Here is a 25791-nt window from a genome sequence, read left to right on the forward strand (position 1 = left end):
GAAGAGGATACTGGGAACCTTAAGTTAACCCATCTTGCAAACTACTAGATGAGTTCTTCTAAAGTTGTATAACAATCACTTAAACCAATCACCATTCCACCCAAAAGTAAAAAATGTAATCCAAATAGATAAGCATATTTAACATTTAACCAGCTATACCATCCAGAAAATAATAGAAACGGGCTCCAGGGAAAGCCTTCTTTAAGATATGTACATAAAATGCCAACTGCTGGGACAGACTATTAGAGACATTAATAGAATAAAAGAAATTAACAGGTAAGAAATATTCCTTCCTTCTGCATACTCACCATTAATGGGAAATAACAATCAACAAGAAGTAACAAGCAATGAGAAAGAACCTTTTCTTTCTCCTCTCTCCCCCTCCCCCTTATTTTTTTTACACAGGCTGTATGCTCCAATGATCATAGAGGCCATAGGTGCACTATCCTAGTTTTCCAGCAATTCACATGGGGGAGGAATTCCACTTGTCTGTATGGTCTCTGTGCAGAGGAGAATGGTAAAAATTAGATGGGGAACAAGCAACTTCAATCATTTGGATCCAAATCTTGGAAGTGGAGTGGCTTCAGATCTTTAAGAGTGAGATGGGATACCTGAGAAGCAGAGGCTCAAGATATATTCAAAGTATTCTTTACAGAATTTCAAAATCAATGGTCTTTTTAAAGAGTAGGAATTGGAAAAATTATTCGGAATCCCTCAGCAGAAGGAGTGCTGAACTCAATAACTATTCAGAACTAGAGAGTTACTGGAAGTGACAAAACAAACACTACAACCTTTCACTACCAACTTCAGTTGCTCTTAAAGATTCTTGGCCAGAACCAAGGAATAGAGTTAGGGATCCAGCATCCCATTGCATGAAACTGATCAAATGGATGTCAGTATCAACTGCTGGACGTGAGATACTGAGCACTGATCCTCTCTATTTTTGGAGTCCACTGGACTGGAGGTCTGAGCACTAGGTTCAGCTGAATCATTCTGCTTGAATCAAGGTTTGGAAGAAGGCAATCTCAGGCAGTTGGGAATGTGTAGCACCTGCAAATGGAAGTGAACGTGATGACAGGAAGGGAGTTATAGTGTGTGGAGGCAAGAAAAAGACGGTTACTCACCTTCGTAACTGTTGTTCTTCGAGATGTGTTGCTCATATCCATTCCAATTAGGTGTGCACGCGCCATATGCATGATCGTCAGAATATTTTTACCCTAGCAACACTCGGCAGATCAGCTGAGGCTATATGCCCCAGCACCACCACCCCCATTCCTTCTTGCTGGCTACTCTGACAGAGGGGAAGGAGGGCAGGTTTGGAATGTATATGAGCAACACATCTCGAAGAACAACAGTTACAAAGGTGAGTAACCGTCTTTTCTTCTTCTTCTTCCAATTAGGTGATTCTCAAGCCTTACCTAGGCGGTGGGGTCGGAGTGAGATGTCACGGAGTGAAGGACCGCTGAACCAAATGCAGTATCACTCCTGGACTGCTGCACTATCACATAGTGGGAAGCAAAGGTATGTACTGATGACCAAGTTGCTGCCCTACAGATCTCCTGTATGGGCACATGAGCCAGGAAGGCAGAGGACAAAGCTTGAGCCCTAGTAGAGTGGGCAGTAAGGTGCATAGTTGGGACACTAGCCAAGTCATAGCATGCACGGATGCATGATGTAATCCAGGATGAGATGCACTGCGTGGAGACCAGGAGGCCCTTCATCCGGTCTGCCACCGCTATGAACAGCTGGGTCATCCTCTTAAAGGGTTTTGTTTGTTCAATGTGAAAGGCAAGGGCCCTGCAAACATCTAGGAAATACAGCTGTTGCTCTCCTCGAGAAGTGTGCGGCTTTGGGTAGAAGACCAGAAGGAAGATGTCTTGGTTGACATGGAAGGCAGAAACCACCTTAGGAAGGAAGGCAAGGTGTGGTCGCAGCTGTATACGGTGGGTCCGACGTGAGGGCTCGAAGTTCCGACATGCATCTCGCCGAGGTGATAGCGATGAGGAAAGCTGTTTTCCAGGAAAGGGACAGAAGCGAGCAAGTGGCCATCGGCTCGAACGGGGCACCCATAAACTTGGATAGGACCAGGTTGAGGTCCTACATTGGTGCCGGATGCCGAATTTGCGTTTACAGACGTTCCAATCCCTTGAGGAATTTGCTGACCATTGGATTGGAGAAAACCGAGTGCCTGTTTTCACCCAGGTGGAAGTCCGAAATTGCTGCTAGGTGTACTCTGATGGATGAAACTGCTAGGCCTTGCTGTTTCAAGGACAAGAGATAATCTAGGATGGTAGGTACTGGCACCTCCAGAGGGGCAGTATTGCTCAGGGCACACCAGCAGGAGAAACGCTTCCACTTGGCCAGACACGTGGACCTAGTAGAGGACTTTCTGCTACCCAAGAGTATGTGCTGCACCGAGGGGGAGCAACACAGCTCAGATTGAGTTAGCCATGCAGCATCCATGCTGTGCGATGGAGGGATTGCAGGTCCAGATGACACAGTCAGCCGTGCTCCTGAGTGATCAGGTCTGGGAATGGAATTGGTGTGGTCACCAACAGATCGAGGAGAGTGGTGTACCAATGTTGCATGAGCCATGCCGGGGCGATCAAGATTAAACGGGCCTTGTCTCTTCGCAATTTGAGAAGGACCTTGTGGACCAATGGGAATGGAGGAAAGGTGTAGAGCAAATGGTTTTTCCATGCATCAGGAAAGCGTCTGATAGGGAGCCCGAGGAGCGCCCCTGGAGAGAGCAGAACACCTGGCACTTCCGATTCTCACGAGAGGCGAAAAGGTGTATGTGGGGAAACCCACACTTCCGGATAACAGAAAGGATAACGTCCAGGCGAATCGACCACTCGTGAGCCAGGAAGGACCTGCTGAGGCAATCTGCCAAGGTGTTTTGGATTCCCGGGAGAAACAACGCCACCAGGTCGATCGAGTGGGCTATGCAGAATTCCCACAGGTGAATGGCTTCCTGACAGAGGGGGGACGATCACGCTCCCCCTTGCTTGTTAATGTAAAACATGGCCATTGTGTTGTCTGAGAAGAGTGCAACACAACGGCCCTGAAGGTGTTTGCAGAACACCTGACATGCCAGGTGTACTGCTCTCAGTTCCCATACATTGATGTGCAGGGTTCTCTCTTGTGTGGACCAAAGCCCTGTGTGCGAAGGTATGCAAGGTGAGCGCCCCAGCCCGGAGATGATGCATCCGTGGTTAGGACTAGGGAGGGCTGTGGGACATGGAATGGCATCCCCCTGCATATGAAGTTGGGGTTCAGCTACCAAGCCAGGGACCTGAAGACTTCCATCGGTACCATGAGCACCGTGTCTAGATTGTCTCGGCTGGATGGTAGACTGATGAAAGGCAGGCCTGAAGTGGACGGAGGCGTAGTCTGGCATGTCTGGTCACGAAGGTGCAAGACGCCATGTGTCCCAGTAGACCGAGGCACGTGCATGCTGTCGAGGTTGGGAAGCTTCAGAGGCTATGGCTAATGCTTGCCATGGACTGGAAGCGGGCATGCGGTAGGCACGCCCGGGCGAGATTTGAATCTAGGACTGCTCCGATGAAATCTATTCTCTGGGTCGGCTGCAAAGTGGACTTTTCGACACTGAGCAGCAGGCCCAGCTGTATGAACAAGTTCACAGTGAACCAAACATGGGATTGCACCTGGAGCTCAGATCAACCCCAAATGAGCCAGTCATCGAGGTACAGAAACACTTGGATCCGATATCGACGGAGCGAGGCAGCTATGACAGCCATACACTTTGTGAATACCCTTGGTGCCGTGGATAGTCCGAAGGGGAGGACGGTAAACTGGAAGTGTCGTTGACTGACCACAAAGCGAAGGAAGCGCCTATGCGGCGGATAGATCGCTATGTGGAAGTACGTGTTCCTCAGATCGAGGGCAGCGTACCAGTCTCCAGGATCCAGGGAAGGGATAATGGTCCCCAGGGAAACCATGTGGAACTTCAAATTTACCATAAATTTGTTGAGTCCATGCAGGTCCAGAATGGGCCATAGCCTCCCCTTTGCCTTGGGGATTAGGAAGTAGCGGGAGTAAAACCCCTGCCCCTCAGATCCCTTGGAACCTTCTCTATAGTTCTGATAGTTAGGAGCATCTGCACCTCCTGTAGAAGGAGCTGCTCGTGAGAGGGGTCCCTGAAGAGGGATGGGGGGAGGGTAGGAAGGGGGAAACAAAACAAATTGAAGTCAGTATCCACTTTCCACGATGCGTAGGACCCAGCCATCTGCCATTATGCAGGACCATGCAGGGAGGAAAGAGGAGAGGCGGTTGGTGAAAGGTGAGGAAGGATTCTGTAAGGAGACTGGTGCTCCACCCTTGGGCGCACCTTCAAAAGTTTTGTTTGGGTCCCGCCCATGGTTTGGGGGGCCCCTGGTTCTGGCCTGTCTGAGGACCAGATTGCCTCCTCCTACCACCGTAGCCATGTCTTCTAGAAAAGTCCTGCCTCAGCCGGGGGTTAGGGTAGGTGCGCTGTGGTTGGGATTGGAAGGGCCTACGTTGCGTCACCAGGGTACGTATGTCCAATGTGCGCATGATGACCCAGTTATCTTTCAGGCTCCGGAGTCTGGAGCCAGTTTTGTCTGAAAATAACCCCTGGCCATCAAAAGGCAGGTCCTGAATTGTTTGTTGCAGCTCCGATGGAAGACGGGACACCTGCAGCCACGAGATATGGCGCATAGCTACACCTGAGGCTAGAGTCCTAGCCACCGAGTCTGCCACATCTATCGAAGCCTGCAAGGAGGTCCTGGCTACTTTCTTGCCCTCCTCTAGCAAGGCCCCGAACTCCTCCCTGGACTCCTGAGGAACCAGCTCTTTGAATTTCCCCATCGAGTTCCAGGTATAATAATTATAACAGCTCAAGAGGGTCTGCTAGTTAGCCACCCTAAGTTGTAGGCCGCCAGTTGAACAGATCTTGCACCTGAATAAATCCAGGCATCTAGCATCCTTGGATTTAGGAGTGGGAGCTTGTTGACCATGTCTTTCCCTCTCATTAACGGACTGTACAACGAGGGAGCATGGTTGGGGGTGAACGTACAAGTACTCATAGTCTTTGGAGGGGACCAAGTACTTCCTCTCCACTCCCTTGGCAGTGGGAGGAATAGACGCCGGAGACTGCCAGATTTAATTGGCATTAGCCTGGATGGTCCTAATAAAGGGCAAGGCTATACGTGTGAGGGTATAGGCAGATAAAATGTCCACCACCGGATCCTCGACCTCCACCACCTCCTCTACCTGGAGGTTCATGTTTTGTGCCACCCTACGAAGCAAGTCTTGGTGAGCACGGAGGTCTATAGGTGGTGGGCCAGAGGAGGACATGCCCGCCACCGCCTTGTCTGGGGAGGACCAGGAGGATACACCCAGGACTAAAGGGTCCTGGGGCAAGTCCTGCTGGGAGGGGGTCCAGCTGCCCTAGGTCTTCCATGCTAGGGTCATAGGCCTGAGCTGAGGGTAGGGCCATCGCCTCCGAGCCCCCTGGGGTGGGGGGGACTGACAGTGGCCTCCGGGACCTGAGGTTCTGAGTGGGCAGAACGAGAAGCTCCCGATGGGGTACCTTGGGCCTGATGGTATGCCCAAGGGGTCCAAAAGGACCATTATGGGGGTCCCTGCGCAGGATCTTGCCCCTCGTCATGCCATTGGCTAGCGCCATCCGCATCTTGGTCATGGACGCAGTAGCCCTCTCCACTTAGGATGACCTCAAGTTGGGGCAGGAAGGCCAAGGTGGAGCTGATCGCTCATGATGGGTTGCACTGTCATGCGTTGTTGGCTTGCGCCGCGGGGATGGAGATCGGTGCCGCCGTCTCGAGTGGTACCATGATCGGGACTGGGACCGACAGTCGTATTGGTGCCGGGAGGTAGATCTGGACCTCGATGAAGATCCACGGGCGGAGAGGCACCGGGAACGACTCCGAGGAGACCCGGTGCCAGGATTGGTGCTGGGAGCTGGACCAGTACCGACTGTATTGGGAAGGAGGTCTTTTTGAGGCAGAGCGGCGCCGCAAGTACAACCAGCGCCGAGATGGTGATCGGTGCTGGGACTGTGAGTGGTGCCGTGGAGGAGACCAGCGCCTGGATCAGGACCGTGACCTGGACTGGGACCGAGATTGGTGCCAACCCTTCTCGCTCTGCGATGAAGGGCGCATCATGGAGGGCTTCCCTATCAATGGAACAGCCCGCACCGGTGGTACCAAAGTTTGTGATGGTCCCAGCTCAGTGAGCGCAATCAGGTCGCGAGCAGTGGAGAAAGTCTCTGGGGTGGAATGCAGACCGAGCTCGACCATGGTGCGCACCGGGGAGCTTATGTGCACCGGATTTAATGGTGCTTGCGGCATCGGAATCGACGGAGTTGGAACCTTTGTGGGGCGGTCCGGCATGGAACACTGCTCCAAGGGGGGCACAAGTGGTGCTGGCGACTGTACAGGAGCAGCAGGTTGCTTGTGCTGTTTCCTGGCTCCTGGAGACAGCGAGCAGTGCCGTGCTGGTAACAATGCTGGAGACGTCCGGTGCTGGGAGTCTTTGCCATGTCGGGTCGACCTGGTGCCAGAGGTGCACTTTGGACCGACGGCGCCGGGTCTCGGCGCGGGGCAGAGGGCGTTGGGCTAATTGCCGCTTCCATGAGGACCTGCTTCAAATGAAAGTCCCGCTCCTTTTTTGTCCAAGGCTTAAATGCCTTACAAATGTGGCACTTATCTGATTGGTGGGATTCCCCCAGGCACTTCAGACAGGAGTCGTGGGGGTCTCCCGTAGGCATCAGCTTAAGGCGTGCCGAGCAGGGTTTGAAGCCTGGAGACCTAGGCATGGGCCCGGTACCGGGAGGGAGGGAAGGGGAGAAGCCCCTTACCTCCAATTACTATATACACTAACTACAAAACTACTATTAACTACAACTAGAAACTACTAACAAACAACTTTCTACAGGTATAAACGAGCAAAGAGCTAGGGAAGTGGAGATCAGCTATGCCGCACTCCACAGTTCCAACAACTCTCATGGGCGGTAAGAAGAAACTGAGGGGGCACTGGGTTGGCAGGGGCATATATCCGGTGCCATAAGGGCGCCACTCCAGGGGGCGCCTCAGCCAACCCACCGAGTGTTGCTAGGGTAAAAATCTTCCGACAATTGTGCATGCAGCACGCGCTCACCTAATTGGAATCGATATGAGCAAGCACTCAAAGAAGAACTCTTTTTTCATGACTTCCCCATCCTGTAAGGAACTTTGCAATTCAACAGCACACATCTATTTTCTCTTTGACGTTGCACAGCAGGCTCACCTTTATCCTGGAGAAGAGTAAGCCTGCTGTGCAATCATCATATATGGCCCTCCAAGGCTTGCGTGGCCTAGAAGGCTACAGGTATTTTCAACTGGATAGGGCCCTTGGAGACTATTTTCAGGACTCATCAGTCACAGTAAGTGTAGGTCCACATTTCTTGAAACAAAGAAAAACCAGAACACAAGAAATCCTCCATTAATTAAAGATGCAACTGACCATGGATTTTATTAGATTTTGGAAAATAGTCCTGATGCCTGAAATACCATTTACCAGGCAGACAATTCATCATGAATGTCCTCTACAAATGCACAAAATCCACAAAGTATAATCAAACAAAAATACTTTCAAATTATTGATAAAAACTGCATTATATTTACTATAAATAATACTGTACAGATAACATAAAAGCTACCTTTTAAAAAACTTTGATAGGAATGGAAATTCTTACCTCAATTCTATGAGGGATTTCTCTGTAGTTTCAATTTGTCTTTGCTTTGTCTCTGCTAATTCATTTAATTCATGAATTCTGTTTTGAAAATTTTCAATAATGTGAGTGGTTTCATCTAGCCGACTGGTAACATCTGAATATTTTTCCTGGAAACAAAGAAGAAAATGTGTGAGTATATATATATATATATATATATACACACACTATATATATATATAGTGTGTGTGTAAAGTAGGGAGGGCTAGATTTCTAGATATTGTATTTTAAGTGCACAATTATGGGCAACGATGCATGAAACTGCATACCCGAAGACACAGAACTGTTTTCAGAAGTGCTGTTGAAGTTCTTAGTGCAACTGAAATAATTTTGTTTCTTTAAGGGCACAATTTTACACATCTAAGTTATTGTTCCTCAACTTGTTGCACAACCTTACTATTAATGTTTGTACTCTCACAACTGCATATTGAATAATACCTTCTTCATTAACAGACACATCCCTTCTTAATCTCTACACTCATATACACAATAAACAGCTTCAAATAATTCTGTTGTCCTCTTCAAACAAACAGTGGCTTGCATACACAAAAACATTAATAGGTGAAAGATAAACAAAACTTTTCACACATGGCCCAGTTCTGTGCTCAATGATTTCAATGGATGCAGGATCAGGATCCTATGTAGCAACTTCCACCTTGGGTTATCAAAATACTAACAAATGTTAATGGAGTCTTGCAACATCTCCATGAAGTTTGGTAGAAAATATTCTCCCAATTTTACACATTAGGAAACTAAGGCACAAAAAGTTAAAACCAAAATGTGTGTGCCTTAAAATAGGCAACTACTCCACACTTAGGCAAGTATCGAAGAGACTTGATTTTCAGGGGTACTGAGCAGTTGTAGCTACTGGCTTCAGTGGGAGCTGTATGTGCTCAGTACCTTTGGATATCAGTGTGTCGTTGCACTCTATATGATTTTATAAATATATGCTAATGAGTGAATATAATGCAACTGGAATATGCTTCATGCAAAAGGTCTCTTGTAAAGTATCATTACAAAGTTTATAATCTACTGAGTGTGATCATCCTATTTGTATAAATGTATCACTCTTGTATCTAAAACTAGAAATATAAAATATAACTCTGAGGGCCTATTGTGATTATGCAAAGTGTGGGCCATTAATGGTGGCTTGGAATCTTGATGGCATCCATCAACCAGGACAAATGACTGTGGATGGCTCTGTTTGCAGGCAGGCCTTCCTGTGAGTCAGGCTGGGAGGAATGAAGGCTTGAAGTCTTGTAGTGACATGTGATCATGTCACCTGAACTGGAATTCATCTTTAACCTGGTGCTTTTCCATTGAGAAGGAGGGGTGGGAACCCAGAGAGGGACACAGGATTTCCGCCTTATGCAAAAAATACATAAATGGGTGCAGGGGCGGCTCTAGAAATTTCGCCGCCCCAAGCAGGGCGGCACGCCGCGGGGGGCACTCTGGCGGTCGCCGGTCCCGCGGCTCCGGTGGACCTCCTGCAGACATGCCTGCAGAGGGCCCGCTGGTCCCGCGGCTCCGGTGGACCTCCCGCAGGCGTGGAGCCGCCTGCCGCCCTCCCGGCAACAGGCAGAGCGCCCCCCGCGGCATGCCGCCCCAAGCGCACGCTTGGCGCGCTGGGGTCTGGAGCCAGCCCTGAATGGGTGGAACAAAACAAAGGAGAGAGCCATCATGAGGAATCCCCTAGCTACTACCTGAGCAGGAACAAGAGCTGTACCAGGGGAAAGAATTGTGTCCAGGCCTGGAAGGTGTCCAGTCTGAGGAAAAAAATTACTGTAGTATCTCTAAGGGTATGTCTACACTACAGGAGTAGTTCGATTTAACTTAGGTCGAATTTGTGGATTCGACCTGATGAATTCGAATTTGTGTATCCACACTAAGGACACTAATTCGACTTTGTGAGTTCACACTAATGGGGCAAGCGTCGACATTGGAAGCGGTGCATTCTGGGCAGCTATCCCACAGTTCCCACAGTCCCCGCTTCCCATTGGAATGCTGGATAGAGCCCCCAATGCCTTCTGGGGGAAAAATGTGTCGAGGGTGGTTTTGGGTAACTGTCATCATTCAACCATCACTCCCGCCCTCTCTCCTTGAAAGCGCCGGCGGGAACTCTGTTCGCGCACTTTTCTGGTCAGTGACAGCGCGGACGCCACAGCACTGCGAGCATGGAGCCCGCTGCGATCATCGCTGCACTTATGGCCGTTGTCAACTCCTCGCACCTTATCGTCCACCTCTTCCACAGTCAGCTGCTGAGAAATCGGGCGAGGAGGCTCCGGCAGCACGGTGAGGACGTGAAATGTGAGAGTGGCACAGACCTCTCACAAAGCACGGTACGCCGCGCCGTGGAGATTATGGTGGCAATGGGTCACGTTCATGCTATGGGATGGCGATTCCGGGCCCGGGAAACAAGCACGGACTGGTGGGACCGCATAGTGCTGCAGGTCTGGGATGAATCACAGTGGCTGCGAAACTTCAGGATGCGTAAGGGCACTTTCCTTGAACTGTGTGACTTGTTGGCCCCTGCCCTGAAGCGCCAGGACACCCGGATGTGAGCAGCCCTGACTGTGCAGAAGCGAGTGGCCATAGCCCTCTGGAAACTTGCAACACCAGACAGCTACCGGTCAGTAGCGAACCACTTTGGCGTGGGCAAATCTACCGTGGGGGTTGCTGTGATGCAAGTAGCCCACGCAATCGTTGACCTACTGCTCTCAAAGGTGGTGACCCTGGGAAACGTCCAGGTCGTCATAGATGGCTTCGCCGCGATGGGATTCCCAAACTGCGGTGGGGCTATAGATGGAAATCACATCCCTATCCTGGGACCGGCCCACCAGGCCAGCCAATATATTAACCGAAAGGGCTACTTTTCAATGGTGCTGCAAGCACTGGTGGACCATAGGGGACGTTTTACCAACATCTACGTCGGGTGGCCGGGCAAGGTTCATGACGCGCGTGTGTTCAGGAACTCTTGTCTGTTTAGACGCCTGCAGGAAGGTAGTTTCTTCCCGGACCACAAAGTAAGTGTTGGGGATGTGGAGATGCCTACAGTGATCCTCGGGGACCCAGCCTACCCGCTAATGCCCTGGCTCATGAAGCCCTATACAGGCGCCCTGGACAGTGACAAGGAGCTCTTCAAGTACCGGTTGAGCAAGTGCAGAATGGTGGTGGAGTGTGCTTTCGGACGTCTCAAGGGGAGATGGAGGAGCTTACTCACTCGCTCGGATCTCAGCGAAACCAATATCCCCATTGTTATTGCAGCTTGCTGTGTGCTCCACAATCTCTGTGAGAGCAAGGGGGAGACCTTTATGGCGGGATGGGAGGTTGAGGCAAATCGCCTGGCTGCTGATTACGCTCAGCCAGACACCCGTGCGATTAGAAGAGCCCAGCGGGAAGCGCTGTGCATCCGGGAGGCTTTGAAAGCTAGGTTCCTCAGAGAGCAGGGTAACCTATGACTGTCCAGTCTCTTTACAGAGAAGCTGAACCTGCCCCTGTTTCAGTTACTATTGTCTTTTTTCAGCGGTTACATACCCCGTTCACCAGGTTTCCCCCCTTCCAACAGACGTTTAAAAATAAAGTTATTGGAACATTTTTAATTAACAAAGTTTTCTTTACTAACGAATTCTCGTTCAAGGGTTACAACAGGGACGCAGACTGTGGTGGGTACGGTGTGCAGTGATGTACAGACCGCTTCTACACTCGAGGACTGACAGGCTCCTGCTCCTACAGCGGTCTCTGGGGGGAGGACGGTTAGCGGAGGGTGTGCAGGAAGGGGTGGGTTTGCAGGAAGGGGTGAGGGGTGTGTGGGAAGGGTGAGTAGGTGTGGGGGGATGATGGCTCTGGCTGGGGCTCAGGGCATCGGAGAGGTTCATGGCTAGGGTGGAAGGGCATGGTAAGGGCAGCCTGCCTTGCCATTTGTGGATGCCAGGCGCTCGGACCCTGGGGCAACATACACCTCCCAGACTGACCTGGGGAAGCAGACACCTCGCAGAGTGACCCGGGTGCCTAGTGACTGCACTCTGTGTGTGACCTGCTGTTGATCCTGCCCCCATGTCTGTACCCTGTTAATGGTGGCTGTCCTATGCAATTAAGAAACCCCTCCCCCCCCTTGACACAAAGTCTTCTGCAAAGAAACATGATGGAAACAGTAATGAACAGCAAACTGTTTTTAATACTCAACTACACAGTTGGGGGATGAAACTGGGATTTGGGATCGGGTGAGCCAGGAAGGCAAGCAATTCTCATACTTTAGGGAATGAGAGCTGTTTGGTACATGAGCGCTCTGCTGGGGTGGAGTGACAGTTTTCACGGCCCCTAGCGCCCCTCCTTCTTGTGATTTTGGGTGAGGGGGGGACAGGACTTTGTGGCGGGGGAGGGCGGTTGCAGATACAGTTCAGGGGGGCTCTCTGCTCCTGCCTGCGGTCCTGCAGAACATCCACAAGGCGCCAGAGCGTGTCCGTTTGCTCCCTCATTAGTCCAAGCAGCGTTTGAGTCTCCTGCTGGTCTTCCTGCCGCCACCTGTCCTCCCGTTCCCTGTGTGAGCGCTGCTGCTGAGAGAGGGTCTCCCTCCACTGGCTCTTCTGGGCCGCCTCGGCTCTGGAGCAGGCCATCAGTTCAGCGAACATCTCGTCCCGAGTCTTTTTCTTTCGCCGCCTAATCTGCGCCAGCCTCTGTGAGGGGGATGCCGGAGCAGTTCGGGAAAGAGCCGCAGCTGTGTGATGGGGAAAAGGAAGTGATTTCCTTCCAAAGATACATGTTTGCGAACACTGAACACAGTCTACTCAGTTTCTGTGAACAAGACCATACAGGGCACCTAATCTCATGTGCTCTCAGGACAAGTTCGAATTTTCGGCATTCGCTTTCATTGCCTGGGGTCTTGCACTGGAGATCGGACAAGCGGGGCAGGACAGCAGAATCCGTGTAGCAGCCAGGCCTGGTAAGCCGTAAACTTTAGGCTGCTTAACAGTTAATGGATAGCAGGGCCCTCCTGCTGCAGGCAATCTGGAAAGCATAAAGTCTGACCCTGTTCCAGCCCCTCGCGGCTGTCCCCGGGAAAGATCCCTGTATGCTTTTCCTCTGCAGCCTACAACACGTGGCTGTTAAACGACGGTCATTGTTATGCAAAGGAAAAGTCAAGCATTCACAATAGTAACATTACAGTAATTCCCCTAATTAGATGCAGCAGTCGCCGAGCGAGATCACCCTGAGGCGGGTCTCCAGGAGAAACAGAGAGCGAATGCTGCGTGAATCCCTGCACAGACCAGGGCCCTATGCTGCCATGCTGGTCGAGGCAATGCTGCCATTATACCTCCTGATGGCCTGGCGCGGAAGAGTGTGCTTCCACGGAGCACCCAACAAGGCACCTCTCCCCAGGAACCTCCTGCGGAGGCTTTTCGAGTACCTGTCAGAGAGCTTCGTAGAACTGTCCCAGGAGGATTACTGTTCGATCCCTATATGCATAGACCTTCTTTTTATATAGTTTTTATTCCTGTTTTGTTAAAAAATAAATGTTTACATGTTTATAGCACTTACCGACTGATCCTTCCCCTGATTCGGAGTCCGGGTTAACGGCCGGGGAGGATTGGTAGGGGATCTCTGTGAGGGTGATGAAGAGATCCTGGCTGTCGGGGAAAGCAGTATTGTAAGCGCTGTCGCCTGCCTCGTCCTCCACAAACTCTTCCTCATCTTCCCCATCGGCGAACATCGGCGAGAAACTGCCCCTCGACACTATCCCATCCTCAGAGTCCACGGTCACTGGTGGGGCAGTGGTGGCAGACCCACCGAGAATGGAATGCAGTGCCTCGTAGAAGCGGCATGTCTGGGGCTGGGCTCCGGAGCGTCCGTTTGCCGCTTTGATTTTTTGGTAGCCTTGTCTCAGGTCCTTGATTTTCACGCGGCACTGCGTTGCATCCCGGCTGTATCCTCTGAGTGCCATGGCTTTGGAGACCTTCTCGTAGGTCTTTGCATTCCGTTTTTTGGAGCGCAGCTCCGAAAGCACAGACTCATCGCCCCACACAGCGATCAGATCCAAGACTTCCCGGTCAGTCCATGCTGGGGCCCTCTTTCTACTCTGAGATTGCATGGACTCCTCTGCTGGAGAGCTCTGCATCGCTGCCAGTGCTGCTGAGCTCGCCACGACGTCCACACAGGAAATGAGATTCAAACTGGCCAGACAGGAAAAGGAATTCAAATTTTCCCGGTGCTTTTCCTGTATGGCTGATCAGAACATCTGAGCTCGGACTGCTGTCCAGAGCGTCAACAGAGTGGTGCACTGTGGGATAGCTCCCGGAGCTAGTAAGTTCGATTTGCATCCACACCTAGCCTAATTCGACATAGCCATGTCGAATTTAGCGCTACTCCCCTCGTCGGGGTGGAGTACCGAATTCGAACTAAAGAGCCCTCTAGGTCGAATTAAATGGCTTCCTGCTGTGGACGGGTGCACGGTTAATTCGAATTAATGCTGCTAAATTCGAATTAAAGTCCTAGTGTGGACCAGGCCTAAGGGTGAGATTATCTGTATTCAGTTTGATTAGACATAGATTTGCATGTTTTATTTTATTTTGCTTGGTGACTTACTTTGTTCTGTCTGTTACTACCTGGAACCACTTAAATCCTACTTTCTGTATTTAATAAAATCACTTTTTACTTATTAATTAACCCAGAGTATGTATTAATACCTGGGGGAGGCAAACAGCTGTGCATATCTATCTATCAGTGTTATAGAGGGTGAACAATTTATGAGTTTACTCTGTATAACCTTTATACAGGGTAAAACGGATTTATTTGGGTTTAGACCCCATTGGGAGTTGAGCATCTGAGTGTTAAAAACAAGAACACTTCTGTAAGCTCCTTTCAGTTAAGTCTTGTTCCATATTACAGGCAGTGGGACAACTGAGAGTAAAAAATAAAAATCCTGAACTTCTTTTCTAATCCATAGATACATTGCCTCTCAAATGCATACTGAGACCAAATTGTTTAACTTAAAATAGGAACAACTGTTTTCACAAAATACTTGTAATTCACCATAGATATTAAAGTATGTATAGATTTTCTAATCTCCATTGTATCCATGCACTATGGCAAGGAGTATTTTAGTTACACAACTGGTGAAGAATCAGGTGAAATGCAATGGCCCTTTCTCATTTCACAGGTGACAATTGGATGAAGAAAATTTAAAAAGGTTCATGACGCAAGCAAACAATACTGCTAATACCCACAGTATAACCAAGACTGCAACTTCCCCAGAACCACTACACCAAAAGAAGAGAGCTATAGAATAACAATAAGCAAGTGGGAGGCTGGAGCTACTTTAACAGAAACCCATTTTACATGTAGGGAAAAATTACAAAGAGTAGTTCTAGTAATCCATACTAATGGACTCTAAATAGCAATGTAAATGAGCTGAATTAAGGAGGAGAAAACATACCTCTTGATTACACACATACACACACACACACACACACAAATTACAGCCTTTATAAAGCACCAGAGAAAAGTGCACCAGCCAACACACTAATACCCAAACTATAGGGCTTAGCAAAGGAGCGCATGAATTTACAAGTAATCTTCTTCACAAATCTCTTTTTCAGATGCTTCCCCCTTTCTGTCCAAATATGGAGACAATCAGGTGATCTTGTCAAACAAACCTGATTTCATTCTTTTATGACAGGGGTCGGCAACCTTCAGCACATGGCCCATGAGGGTAATCTGCTGGCAGACTGCGAGACAGTTTGTTTACGTTGACCATCTGCAGGCACGGCCCCCTGCAGCTCCCAGTGGCTGCGGTTCACCGTTCCCGGACAGTGGGAGCTGCAGGAAGTGGTGTGGGCCAAGGGGAGCTGTGGGGAGCCGTGCCTGCGGACAGTCAATGTAAACAAAATGTCTCGTGGCCCACCAGTGGACTACCCTGATGGGCCGCATGCTGAAGGTTGCCGACCCCTGTTTTATGAGATTATAAATTTGGTTGATAAAGGTAACTACATAGATCTAGTAAACAAAGATTTTTGTAAGGCATTTGATACAGTATTGCATGCCATTCTGATTAAAAAATTAACACTGTGCAATATCAACAAAACACATGCCAAACGGAGTAAAACCTGGTTAACTGACATCTCAAAAAGTAATTGTTAATGGGGAATCATCATGCAATGGGAGTGTTTTTAGTAGAATTCTACAGGGATCAGCCAACACTATTCAAAATTTTCATCTATGATCTAGAAGTAAATATAAAATCACTGCTGATTTTAGGGGATATTGTCCATACTTGTTAAACTTCCTTTCTTCATTAATTTCTATACCAATCCAGTTGCTTGGGTATAGTTCTTCCCTGCTAGCTAGCTGAGAAAAAAACTAACTGGGTTTTTGACACCTTATCTTTCTCTCCCCAGTACACTGAAAGGGCTTACCAGCTCAGAATTCAGCTGAGTCTTGGAAAACAGTTCTGGTAAAAAGAACAACCTTGAACAATTGTAAAACCAAGATGAAACTTTATAAAAGAATATTGTATTAATCTTTCCAAGATGGGGGCCTGGACTGATATCACAAAGAAAATAAATTTTCTTACTTTTCTTCTTCAACCAGTCTAATTGCTTGGGACCTCCTTTAGCAATAAAAAAATCCTACAGGAGGAAGGGATGAATGTCTTAACAGCTGCCAGCTGCATCTTTCTGACAAAGGCTGCATCCAATTATGTTTGTACAACAAATGGAGAGTTCTTGGTGAATGTGAGAGTTGATGTCTAGGTGGCTGCCTTGTAGATTTCCATCAGACACTCCAATCTCTCTTCCCACAAAGACTCCATCCATGTGGAAAAGGAGGGTAGAAATAAGTGTTTTTGTCTCAATCCATTTTGAAACTATTTGGAAGCTGCCTGAACTTTCCTAAATTAGGACATTGATGCAATATGAATAAACACTTTGAATCTCTCAGTTCTTAGCAAAGATAAATTCAGACAGCTGTTAATGTCCAGGCAATGTAGCTCACCCTACTTGGAATTTTGTGGATTAGGACAAAAGAGTGGGAAAGGCTACTTCCTGGTTCAAATGACATACAGGAAAACCTTTCAGGAAAGGAACCTTATCTTGGTAGTCCCTGTACCTAGCAGGATAAGGCATGAAGCTCCTTGAATCTTCTAGCAAAAAAGAACTGCCATTGGAAACGACCTTAAGGTACAATAAAAAGAAAGAAAGGACAGTCGTATGGTTAAGTCACTGGACCGTGTAACAAAGTGGCCTTCACCCCAGCTCCCAAAAGACCCACTGCCAAAGCCACTCTTTTTCCAGATAGTTTTATTTTCCAACATGGGCAAAACAAACAAAAAACAGTTCCTCAGCCTACCTTGTGCTTTAGCTCCCAAGGTTTTTTTCTCTCCCTTTACTTCTCACAGGAACTTCCTGCTGCTCCTGCTTCTTGCAGTTCCAGAGCTCTGACTCACCAGGTCTCCCTTCCCTCTAGACCCAGGTGCCCTGTTTTAACCCTAACGGGGTCAGTTAACAAGGCACAGGATGCACTGGCCCTGCTCCCTCTTAAAGAGCCAGTGTCACCCTGGTACACTCCTCCCACCTTGAAGGCCTTGCCCACACCTAGGGCACGTCTTACAGTCCATACCTTCACCAGGACACAGTCAATACAGCCTCAGTTTCTAATCTGGGACTTTGAGGACCTGTATGCAGAAGGTCTAATTCTCTCTCAAGCTGATTAACCACCAGAATCGGGCAACCCCTCTCTTCCTGAATCACCAGCTGCTCTCTTTCTCATCTGTAGCATGCATTCTGCAGCTACCAGTTGTTCTGGCAGTCCTCCAGTCCTCATGATGGGAGCCATAAAACTGTCCCTTGACTCCCCTTCTTCAAAGGGCCACTACTTTCACCCCTGGCCTCCTACCTGCATGCTAATGAGGTCCGTCTGGGTCCCCACTGTATACTGTTCGATCTGATGTCCTGTCTGGGCATCCATTGCCCATTCTTGAGTCTGTGCAATGGCCTCCTGTTCCCTGACAATCTTCTCAATCTGAAGCGTGGCCAATGTCTGCTCCAGCATCAAGCATTGCTGTTTTCCACACTCTAACTCTAGACTGTGCTAATTCTTGTTCAGGTTTTATTGTCCGATTGATGATCTTCTGCTGGGAGGTTTCCTCCAGTTCTTGTCAATTCTCTTTTAAGATGTTCCAATAAGCTCTGAAGATGACTGGAGGATTCCTCTTAGTCCCTATCAGGTGTTTCATGCAATCTTCAGCTCTCTCCACCCCTTTTCTGATCAACCATTGGTTTTCTCTACCCTACACTGCTGCTCTGGATTCATGACACCTTACCGCTGTATCAGGGCTGGGAAATCCAGCCAGTCTCTTCCCAAAATCATCTGTCACGGAAGATCCTTCAATACCCTAATATGTAGCTGACCTCTCTGCTCCTGTACTCCCAGCTCAACCCCTGCTGTGGGGTAGACCCGAATCTCACCTTGCATACCTGACATATCTCTGGGCAGATGTCAGTCTATCTTCTCTGACAATACCCCATTTTCCCAGACAAGGATGCACCCACAATCTGAGTTCACAAGACCTTCTGCTTGGAGTCCAGTTTCTTCCCTATTCTAGGGACCAATCACCTGCCCATATTCTTCACCAAAGGTCACAAGACAGGGCTTTCCCCCAAATTGTTAAGAACTCTCTGCCATGACCAGAGACTCTTTCCAGGCTGTTTTATTTTCCAATACAGACAAAACAAACAGAAACAGTTCCTCAGCACACTCTGTGCTACAGTTCCCAGGGGTTCTTCCTCTTCTATCTCACAGGATTGTCATGCTACTTCTGCTTCTTGCAGCTCTGACTCAACAGGCCTCTCTTCCATCTAGGCCCAGGTACCCTCTTTTAACCCTAAGTGGGGGTCTGCTAACCAGGCACAGGGTGCACTGGTCCTGCTCCTTCTTAAAGGGTTAGTGCCACCCTCCAACAGACAAGGACTCAGAAGATCCAGATTCTGTTACCAGTTCTGACACAAACTTCCACTGTTGTCCTTAGACAAATCAAAATGAAGTTGGAATTAGAGTGAGGAGAAAATGAAAATAGTAACTCAGTACTGATGTGACCTTCATCTCATGAACTCTAGTGTTAAGCACACTTTGGGAAACTACCAGAAACATTTTCACAACTAGTAAACTTTTCAAAGCAATTGTCCTGGACTACAATCCAAGGAATTTTTTTTTAATTATGAACATCAGAGTACTGTCTGCCAATTTTACCCACTTACTTATTGCTGGGGAATATATTATAATAAGGAGCTTTGAAGAAAACATAACCTTAACTGGTAATGTAGAAAAGTGCAAACAAGTGGCTGAAAGTCTGTGCTGTTGCATAGGTGTAATTCTTCAGGTCATATGTGCAACGACAAAATCAAAGTGGCTGAGAACTTAGAAACTGGACGGTAACAGACCATGAATTCCACTGATGACTGAACTTGGAAATATTCTAAACAAAAAGAGCTTTCAGCCATGCTTACAGCTGTTTCCATTGCTTCAGACTGACTCAACAGACATTCTAGGCATCAGAATTCTATTTGGGGGTTGTGTGTATGTGTTGGTTGTGATGGTGACTGGGTTCACTTCCATGTGGTTTTGTGTTGTGCTGAGAAAGTTGTTTGGATTTCTGAGGGTGACGAAGGAGAGATGTGTGCTGCTGTGAGGGGCTATGTGTTTGGGGTTATCATGTAAGGTGGCTGTGCTGTTGCACAGGTCTGGCAGTTGGGCCAAGTAATCCACTATCTCTGCAGTGTTCTTCATACAACCAACGAAATTATTGCATGCAAATTAAATGTAGAATAAGGTTAATAACTGGTTGAGCTACCTGTGCTATCACAATGGTCTAGGACTCGTGGCATGGCATAGATACATGTCTTACTGTAGCTATACACTGGGTGTAAAGTCAAAATGGTTGACAACTTAAAACTTGGACAGACTGTGAAACCCAGTGATGATTCAACCTGGTGGCATTCTAAAGAAAAAGACCTCTCAATTATGCTTACAGATGCTTCCTTCTCTTCACACGGACTATACAGATACTTTAGGCTTCAGAATGACACACAGAGTGAAATTTCTGTAATCTTATTATATAGCTAGTTGTAGATTGGAAAAGGAAGTATAACAAAATAGGATGAGGGTGTGTGGGAGCCCAGTCCCTGAGTCTCAATGTCTTTATGCTTTAAGAGCTCACTCTGTGCTCCTCCCTCAGTTCCCCTGACAGTGCTGACCTGGTGCTCAATTAAGCTGGAGGCAGCAGTGCCATGGGGACCCTTTCAAGTACAGATACCCAAGCAAACCTGTAGCCATAGAACCTTTAAGGACCAGTGACTGATGAGCCAAATAATCTACCAATGATAACTTTTGATACATACGTCCAGTCTCTCTCATCCAATTGATTTATGTGAGGAGTATAGACATTATTATGGGAAATAGGTCAGCCTTTAGTTTGACTGGCTGGTAGGCACCCACTAGGCCCTCAAAGAGTCTGAAACCCATGCTGCTTAATGAAATAAATGACCAATACATAAATTAACTTTCCCTCAAAAATCAACAGTAACCCTATTTGGGTACAAGTTATGGAAAGACTATACAGCACTTCTATAGACTAGGGTGTCTGGAAATACCCTTCACAGCCCCCTCCATTTGAAGGGATAGGAGCGGGAGTGAAGGGAGGTACTGAGACTTGGCGGCAGGGGGAGGCAGTCAGCTCCAGGCTGGAAAGAAGGGTCCTGGAGCTTCCTACCTGCTCCTGGGCTCATTCCAACCCTTCTAGGTCCCGCTCCCTGGCCTGATCCAGGGCCTGGAGCAGCTGCTCCAGCCCCTCTGGGTTTGGCTCTTATCCCAGAATGTGGGAGTTCACATGGAAATGGAGCCCCCCACAACATTTCCACTGTGGGGGCACTGCAGCAGCCAGCCTTCACTTCTGGCCCCCACTCCAATTCTACTGCCCCTGCTATGGATCAACCTGCTAGGTTGATCCCCTTTATTTACCCCAGGGACTTCTCAGATTTGGAACCCTGATATCTGGGAAAGAAACGTATGAATCACGCAAGTTTCCAGTTATATCCATTTTATTAGCTAAAATTAAGAACTAAGCAAAACCATAAAACAAAACTTATAAACATATCAAATTTGAATAAAATGGATTATCACATTAATCTGATTATCAGGTTGATTAAACAACATCAAATAAACTAACAATTCCTTAGAAGATTTTAATTATTTGAGAAGGTAGTAATCTTGTTTAGCTATTAGCCTCAAAAGTAACAGGACATTATTAATTACAATGCCAATCATATTCATATTCCAGCCAAACAGCTGATACAAGGAGTGTCAAATCACACCCGGGATGATGCTAATGATGAGACTACAGCTCCACGTTAATTAAGGCAGTCTGCTCAAATTACTGGTGGTTCGGTAACAGTCAATTTTTCCCCACCCTGCCCTCTCACGCTCCTGAAAAAACACCATAGGGTTATATGAACCATTCCAACATAACTGAAGATTGCACAGCTTGTTACATATGATATTCAAATGACAAATTTAGATGAAAGTAATAGGATTTCTCAGGGTTAAATACACAGCTCCTAATTCGTTAAAAATATGTGTGTGATCTTGTACACAACAAGTTTATTTAACTTATGGTTGTTTTAGATATTTGAGGAACTATTTTATAGGCAGAGTTCTCATATTCTGTGACTTCTATCCACATGTACACTTCACTATCAGCCATCTGCTGGAGTTATACAACAAGTGCAAGAATGCTGACATAGAGGCATCCCTCTACTAATAAAAATTAGAAAAGAAAACAAAACTGAAAAGGTTGAGAATATATTTTGTAAAGGAACCATTTTTTAAATTAATTTTAATACAGACTAATTAATTATCTTACTTGCAAATAAATCAGAAAATTCTTTCTATATATAAAAAGAGTAAGTGCTGTAAATTTGAGGTGCATATGCTGTATTTTTCATACATAATAAAGAGGTTAAATTCCTGTGTCAAGTGCAAATCTGAACTCAGCCTTAACTATGGAGTCATGACCAGCTGCTTCATAACGTTGAGTATGCCACACATTACAAATACACTATTTTAGGAGTGTTTTAGAGACTTTGTAAAAATGTGATAGGACTAATTTTCATATCCTTCCACCAACAAAGCCAACTCCCTCAGTTAACATGAGATGGCGCTGTACCGGACTCAGAGGGAGCCGCTGAAACCTCTAAAAATGACTCAAAATAGCTTTTCTTTTCCATAAAAATAACACAACTTTAATTAGAACAGGAGTACTTGTGGCACCTTAGAGACTAACAAATTTATCTGAGCATAAGCTTTTGTGGGCTAAAACCCACTTCATCGGATGCATAGAATGGAACATACAGAAAGAAGATATTTATACGTACAGAGAACATAAAAAGGTGGGAGTAGCCATACCAACTGTAAGAGACCAATCAATTGAGATGAGCTATCATCAGCAGGAGAGAGAAAAAAATCTCTGAAGTGATAATCGAGATGACCCATAGAAGGTGTGAGGATATTTTAACAGGGGGAAATAGATTCAATTAATGTAATGACCCAACCATTCCCAGTCTCTGTTCAAGCCTAAGTTAATTGTATCTAATTTGCATATTAATTCAAGTTCAGCAGTCTCTCTTTGGAGCCAGGATGGTGTTTTCTGGAAGATCACCGATGGATTGTAGTTTCCTCAGGATACACCTCTGAACAACATACTAACCCACAGAATCCTTCCTACCAACACTACAGAAAGAAGGACTCTGTGTGGACTCCTCCTGAAGTCGAAACAACAAACTGGACTTCTACATAGATTGCTTCCGTCAATGTGCACGGGCTGAAATTGTGGAAAAGCAGCATCACTTGCCCCATAACCTCAGCCATGCTGAACACAACGCCATCAACAGCCTCAGGAACAACTCTGACATCATAATAAAAAAGGCTGACAAAGGAGGTGCTGTCATCATGAATAAGTTGGAATATGAACAAGAGGCAGCTCTCTAACTCCACATTCTACAGGCAATTATCCTCTGATCCCACTGATGATTACCAAAAGAAACTACACCATCTGCTCAAGAAACTCCCTGAAAAAGCACAGGAACAGATCTGTACAGACACATGCCTAGAACCCCGACCGGGGGTATTCTATTTGCTACCCAAGATCCATAAACCTGGAAATCCTGGATGCCCCATCATCTCAAGCATTGGCACCCTAACAGAAGGATTTTCTGGCTATGTGGACTCTCTCCTCAGGCCCTACGCTACCAGCACTCCCAGCTATCTTCGAGACACCACTGACTTCCTGAGAAAACTACAATCCATTGGTGATCTTTCAGAAAACACCATCCTGGCCACTATGGATGTTGAAGCCCTCTACACCAACATTCCACACAAAGATGGACTACAAGCCCCACAGTATGCCAACATTTTTAGGGCTGACTTAGAACAACGCTTCCTTGTCCCCTAACACCCCTACTCTACTTGTGCTACATTGATGACTTCTTCATCATCTGGACCCATGGAAAAGAAGCCCTTGAGGAATTCCACCATGATTTTAACAATTTCCATCCCACCATCAACCTCAGCCTAGACCAATCCATACAAGCGGTCCATTTCCTAGACACTACTGTGCTAATAAGTGATGGTCACATAAACACCACCCTATACCGGAAATCTACTGACTGCTATACTTACCTACATGCCTCCAGCTTCCATCCAGGACACACAACACGATCCATTGTCTACCGCCAAGCTCTAAGATACAACCGCATTTGCTCCAATCACTCAGACAGAGACACACACCTACAAAATCTCTATCAGGCATTCTTAAAAATACAATATCCACCTGCTGAAGTGAAAAAACAGATTGACAGAGCCAGAAGAGTACCAAGAAGTCACCTACTATAGGACAGGTCTAACAAAGTAAATAACAGAACGCCACTAGCCGTCACCTTCAGCCCCCAACTAAAACCTCTCCAGTGCATCATCAAAGATCTACAACCTATCCTGAAAGATGATCCCTCACTCTCACAGATCTTGGGAGACAGACCAGTCCTCGCTTACAGACAGCCCTTCAACCAGAAGCAAATACTCACCAGCAACCACACACCATACAACATAAACACTAACCCAGGAACCTATCCTTGCAACAAAGCCCGATGCGAACTCAGTCCACATATCTATTCAAGTGACACCATCATAGGACCTAATCACATCAGCCACACCATCCGGAGCTTGTTCACCAACGTGCTATATGCCATCATGTGCCAGCAATGCCCCTCTGCCATATACATTGGCCAAACCGGACAGTCTCTATGCAAAAGAATAAATGGACACAAATCTGACATCAGGAATCATAACATTCAAAAACCAGTGGGAGAACACTTCAACCTCTCTAACCACTCAGTGACAGACTTGAAGGTGGCAATTTTGCAACAAAAAAACTTCAAAAACAGACTCCAAAGAGAGACTGCTGAACTTGAATTAATATGCAAATTAGATACAATTAACTTAGGCTTGAACAGAGACTGGGAATGGTTGGGTCATTACACTAATTGAATCTATTTCCCCATGTTAAAATATCCTCACACCTTCTATGGGTCATCTCGATTATCACTTCAAAGATTTTTTTCTCTCTCCTGCTGATGATAGCTCATCTCAACTGATTGGTCTCTTACAGTTGGTATGGCTACTCCCACCTTTTCATGTTCTCTGTATGTATAAATTTCTTCTTTCTGTGTGTTCCATTCTATGCATCTGATGAAGTGGGGTTTAGCTCACAGACGCTTATGCTCAAATAAATTTGTTAGTCTCTAAGGTGCCACAAGTTCTCCTGTTCTTTTTGCGCATACAGACTAACACGGTTGCTACTCTGAAACAACTTTAATTATCATACATTGTGCCCTGTGAGGCTAGAAATAGAGTTGGCTTGTTTGGAAAGAAGAGGTTACTCACTTTGTGCAGTAACTGGAGTTCTTCAATATGTGTCCCTTTGGGTGCTCCACTTCAGGTGCACAGGTGCCCCCATTTGCCTTTGATCAGAGATTTTTGGCAGCAGTGTCTCTTTGGTCCATGCCTGTGCTTGCATAGCCTCGTGCCCCACACATCCACATGTGCTGCACCAAAGATATATAGGGCGGTGCAGGTGAACTGCCCTCAGTTCCCTCTCTACTGCAAAGTCCTGCAGAGGGGAAGGAGAACAGATAGTTGGGCAGCCATAGGGACACACATCTCAACAACCTCCAGTTACTGCACAAGGTTCCACAAGTATTGTCCCAATGGGTGTTCCACTTCAGGTGACTCTGAAGCAGTATCTCCAGAGGTAGGTGGGTGCTTCAGAACAGAGTAATACTGAAGACATAACTGCATTGCCAACTACAGCATCTGATCTAGAGGCATGAACCACAGCATAGTGGGTGGGAAAAGTATGTATTGAAGTTCAAATTGCAGCTCTACAAATTGCAGCAACTGGGACATCTTTGTGTAATGACATAGAAGTAGAATGTGACCTGGCAGAATGGGCTAACACCTAGAAGGAAGCTGAATGTTGACACAGTCATAATATGAAATAATACATCCAGAGATCCATCTCAAGAGTCTCTGGGTGGAGACTGTGGATCCTTTAGAGCTATCCCCATTTGAAACAAACAACCTGGGAGACATTCTGAATGGTCTTTACCAAGCATTCTTTATCAAGATCTTTATAAAGCAGGAGTAGGCAACCTATGGAACGGGTGCCGAAGGCGGCACGCGAGCTGATTTTCAGTGGCACTCACACTACCCAGGTCCTGGCGACCGGTCTGGGGGGCTCTGCATTTTAATTTAATTTTAAATGAAGCTTTTTAAATATTTTGAAACCTTATTTACTTTACATACAACAATAGTTTAGTTATATATTATAGACTTACAGAAAGAGACCTTCTAAAAAGGTTAAAATGTATTACTGGCATGCGAAACCTTAAATAAGAGGGAATAAATGAAGGCTCGGCACA

General features: G+C 47.0%; 1 protein-coding gene across 22 annotated transcripts in view; it reads right to left on the bottom strand.

Annotated features, from left to right (window-relative positions):
• CCDC178 (coiled-coil domain containing 178) overlaps positions 1-25791 on the bottom strand; it is a 350640-nt gene that overhangs the window by 188312 nt on the left and 136537 nt on the right. For all 22 annotated transcript variants that reach the window (XM_039524821.1, XM_039524816.1, XM_039524819.1 and 19 more), the window contains one exon: positions 7739-7884. In XM_039524821.1, the coding sequence (XP_039380755.1) occupies positions 7739-7884 (146 nt within the window). The remainder of the gene's footprint in view (positions 1-7738; positions 7885-25791) is intronic.

Source organism: Mauremys reevesii, linkage group 2 (genome assembly GCF_016161935.1).
Source record: "Mauremys reevesii isolate NIE-2019 linkage group 2, ASM1616193v1, whole genome shotgun sequence".
NCBI lineage: Eukaryota > Metazoa > Chordata > Testudines > Geoemydidae > Mauremys > Mauremys reevesii.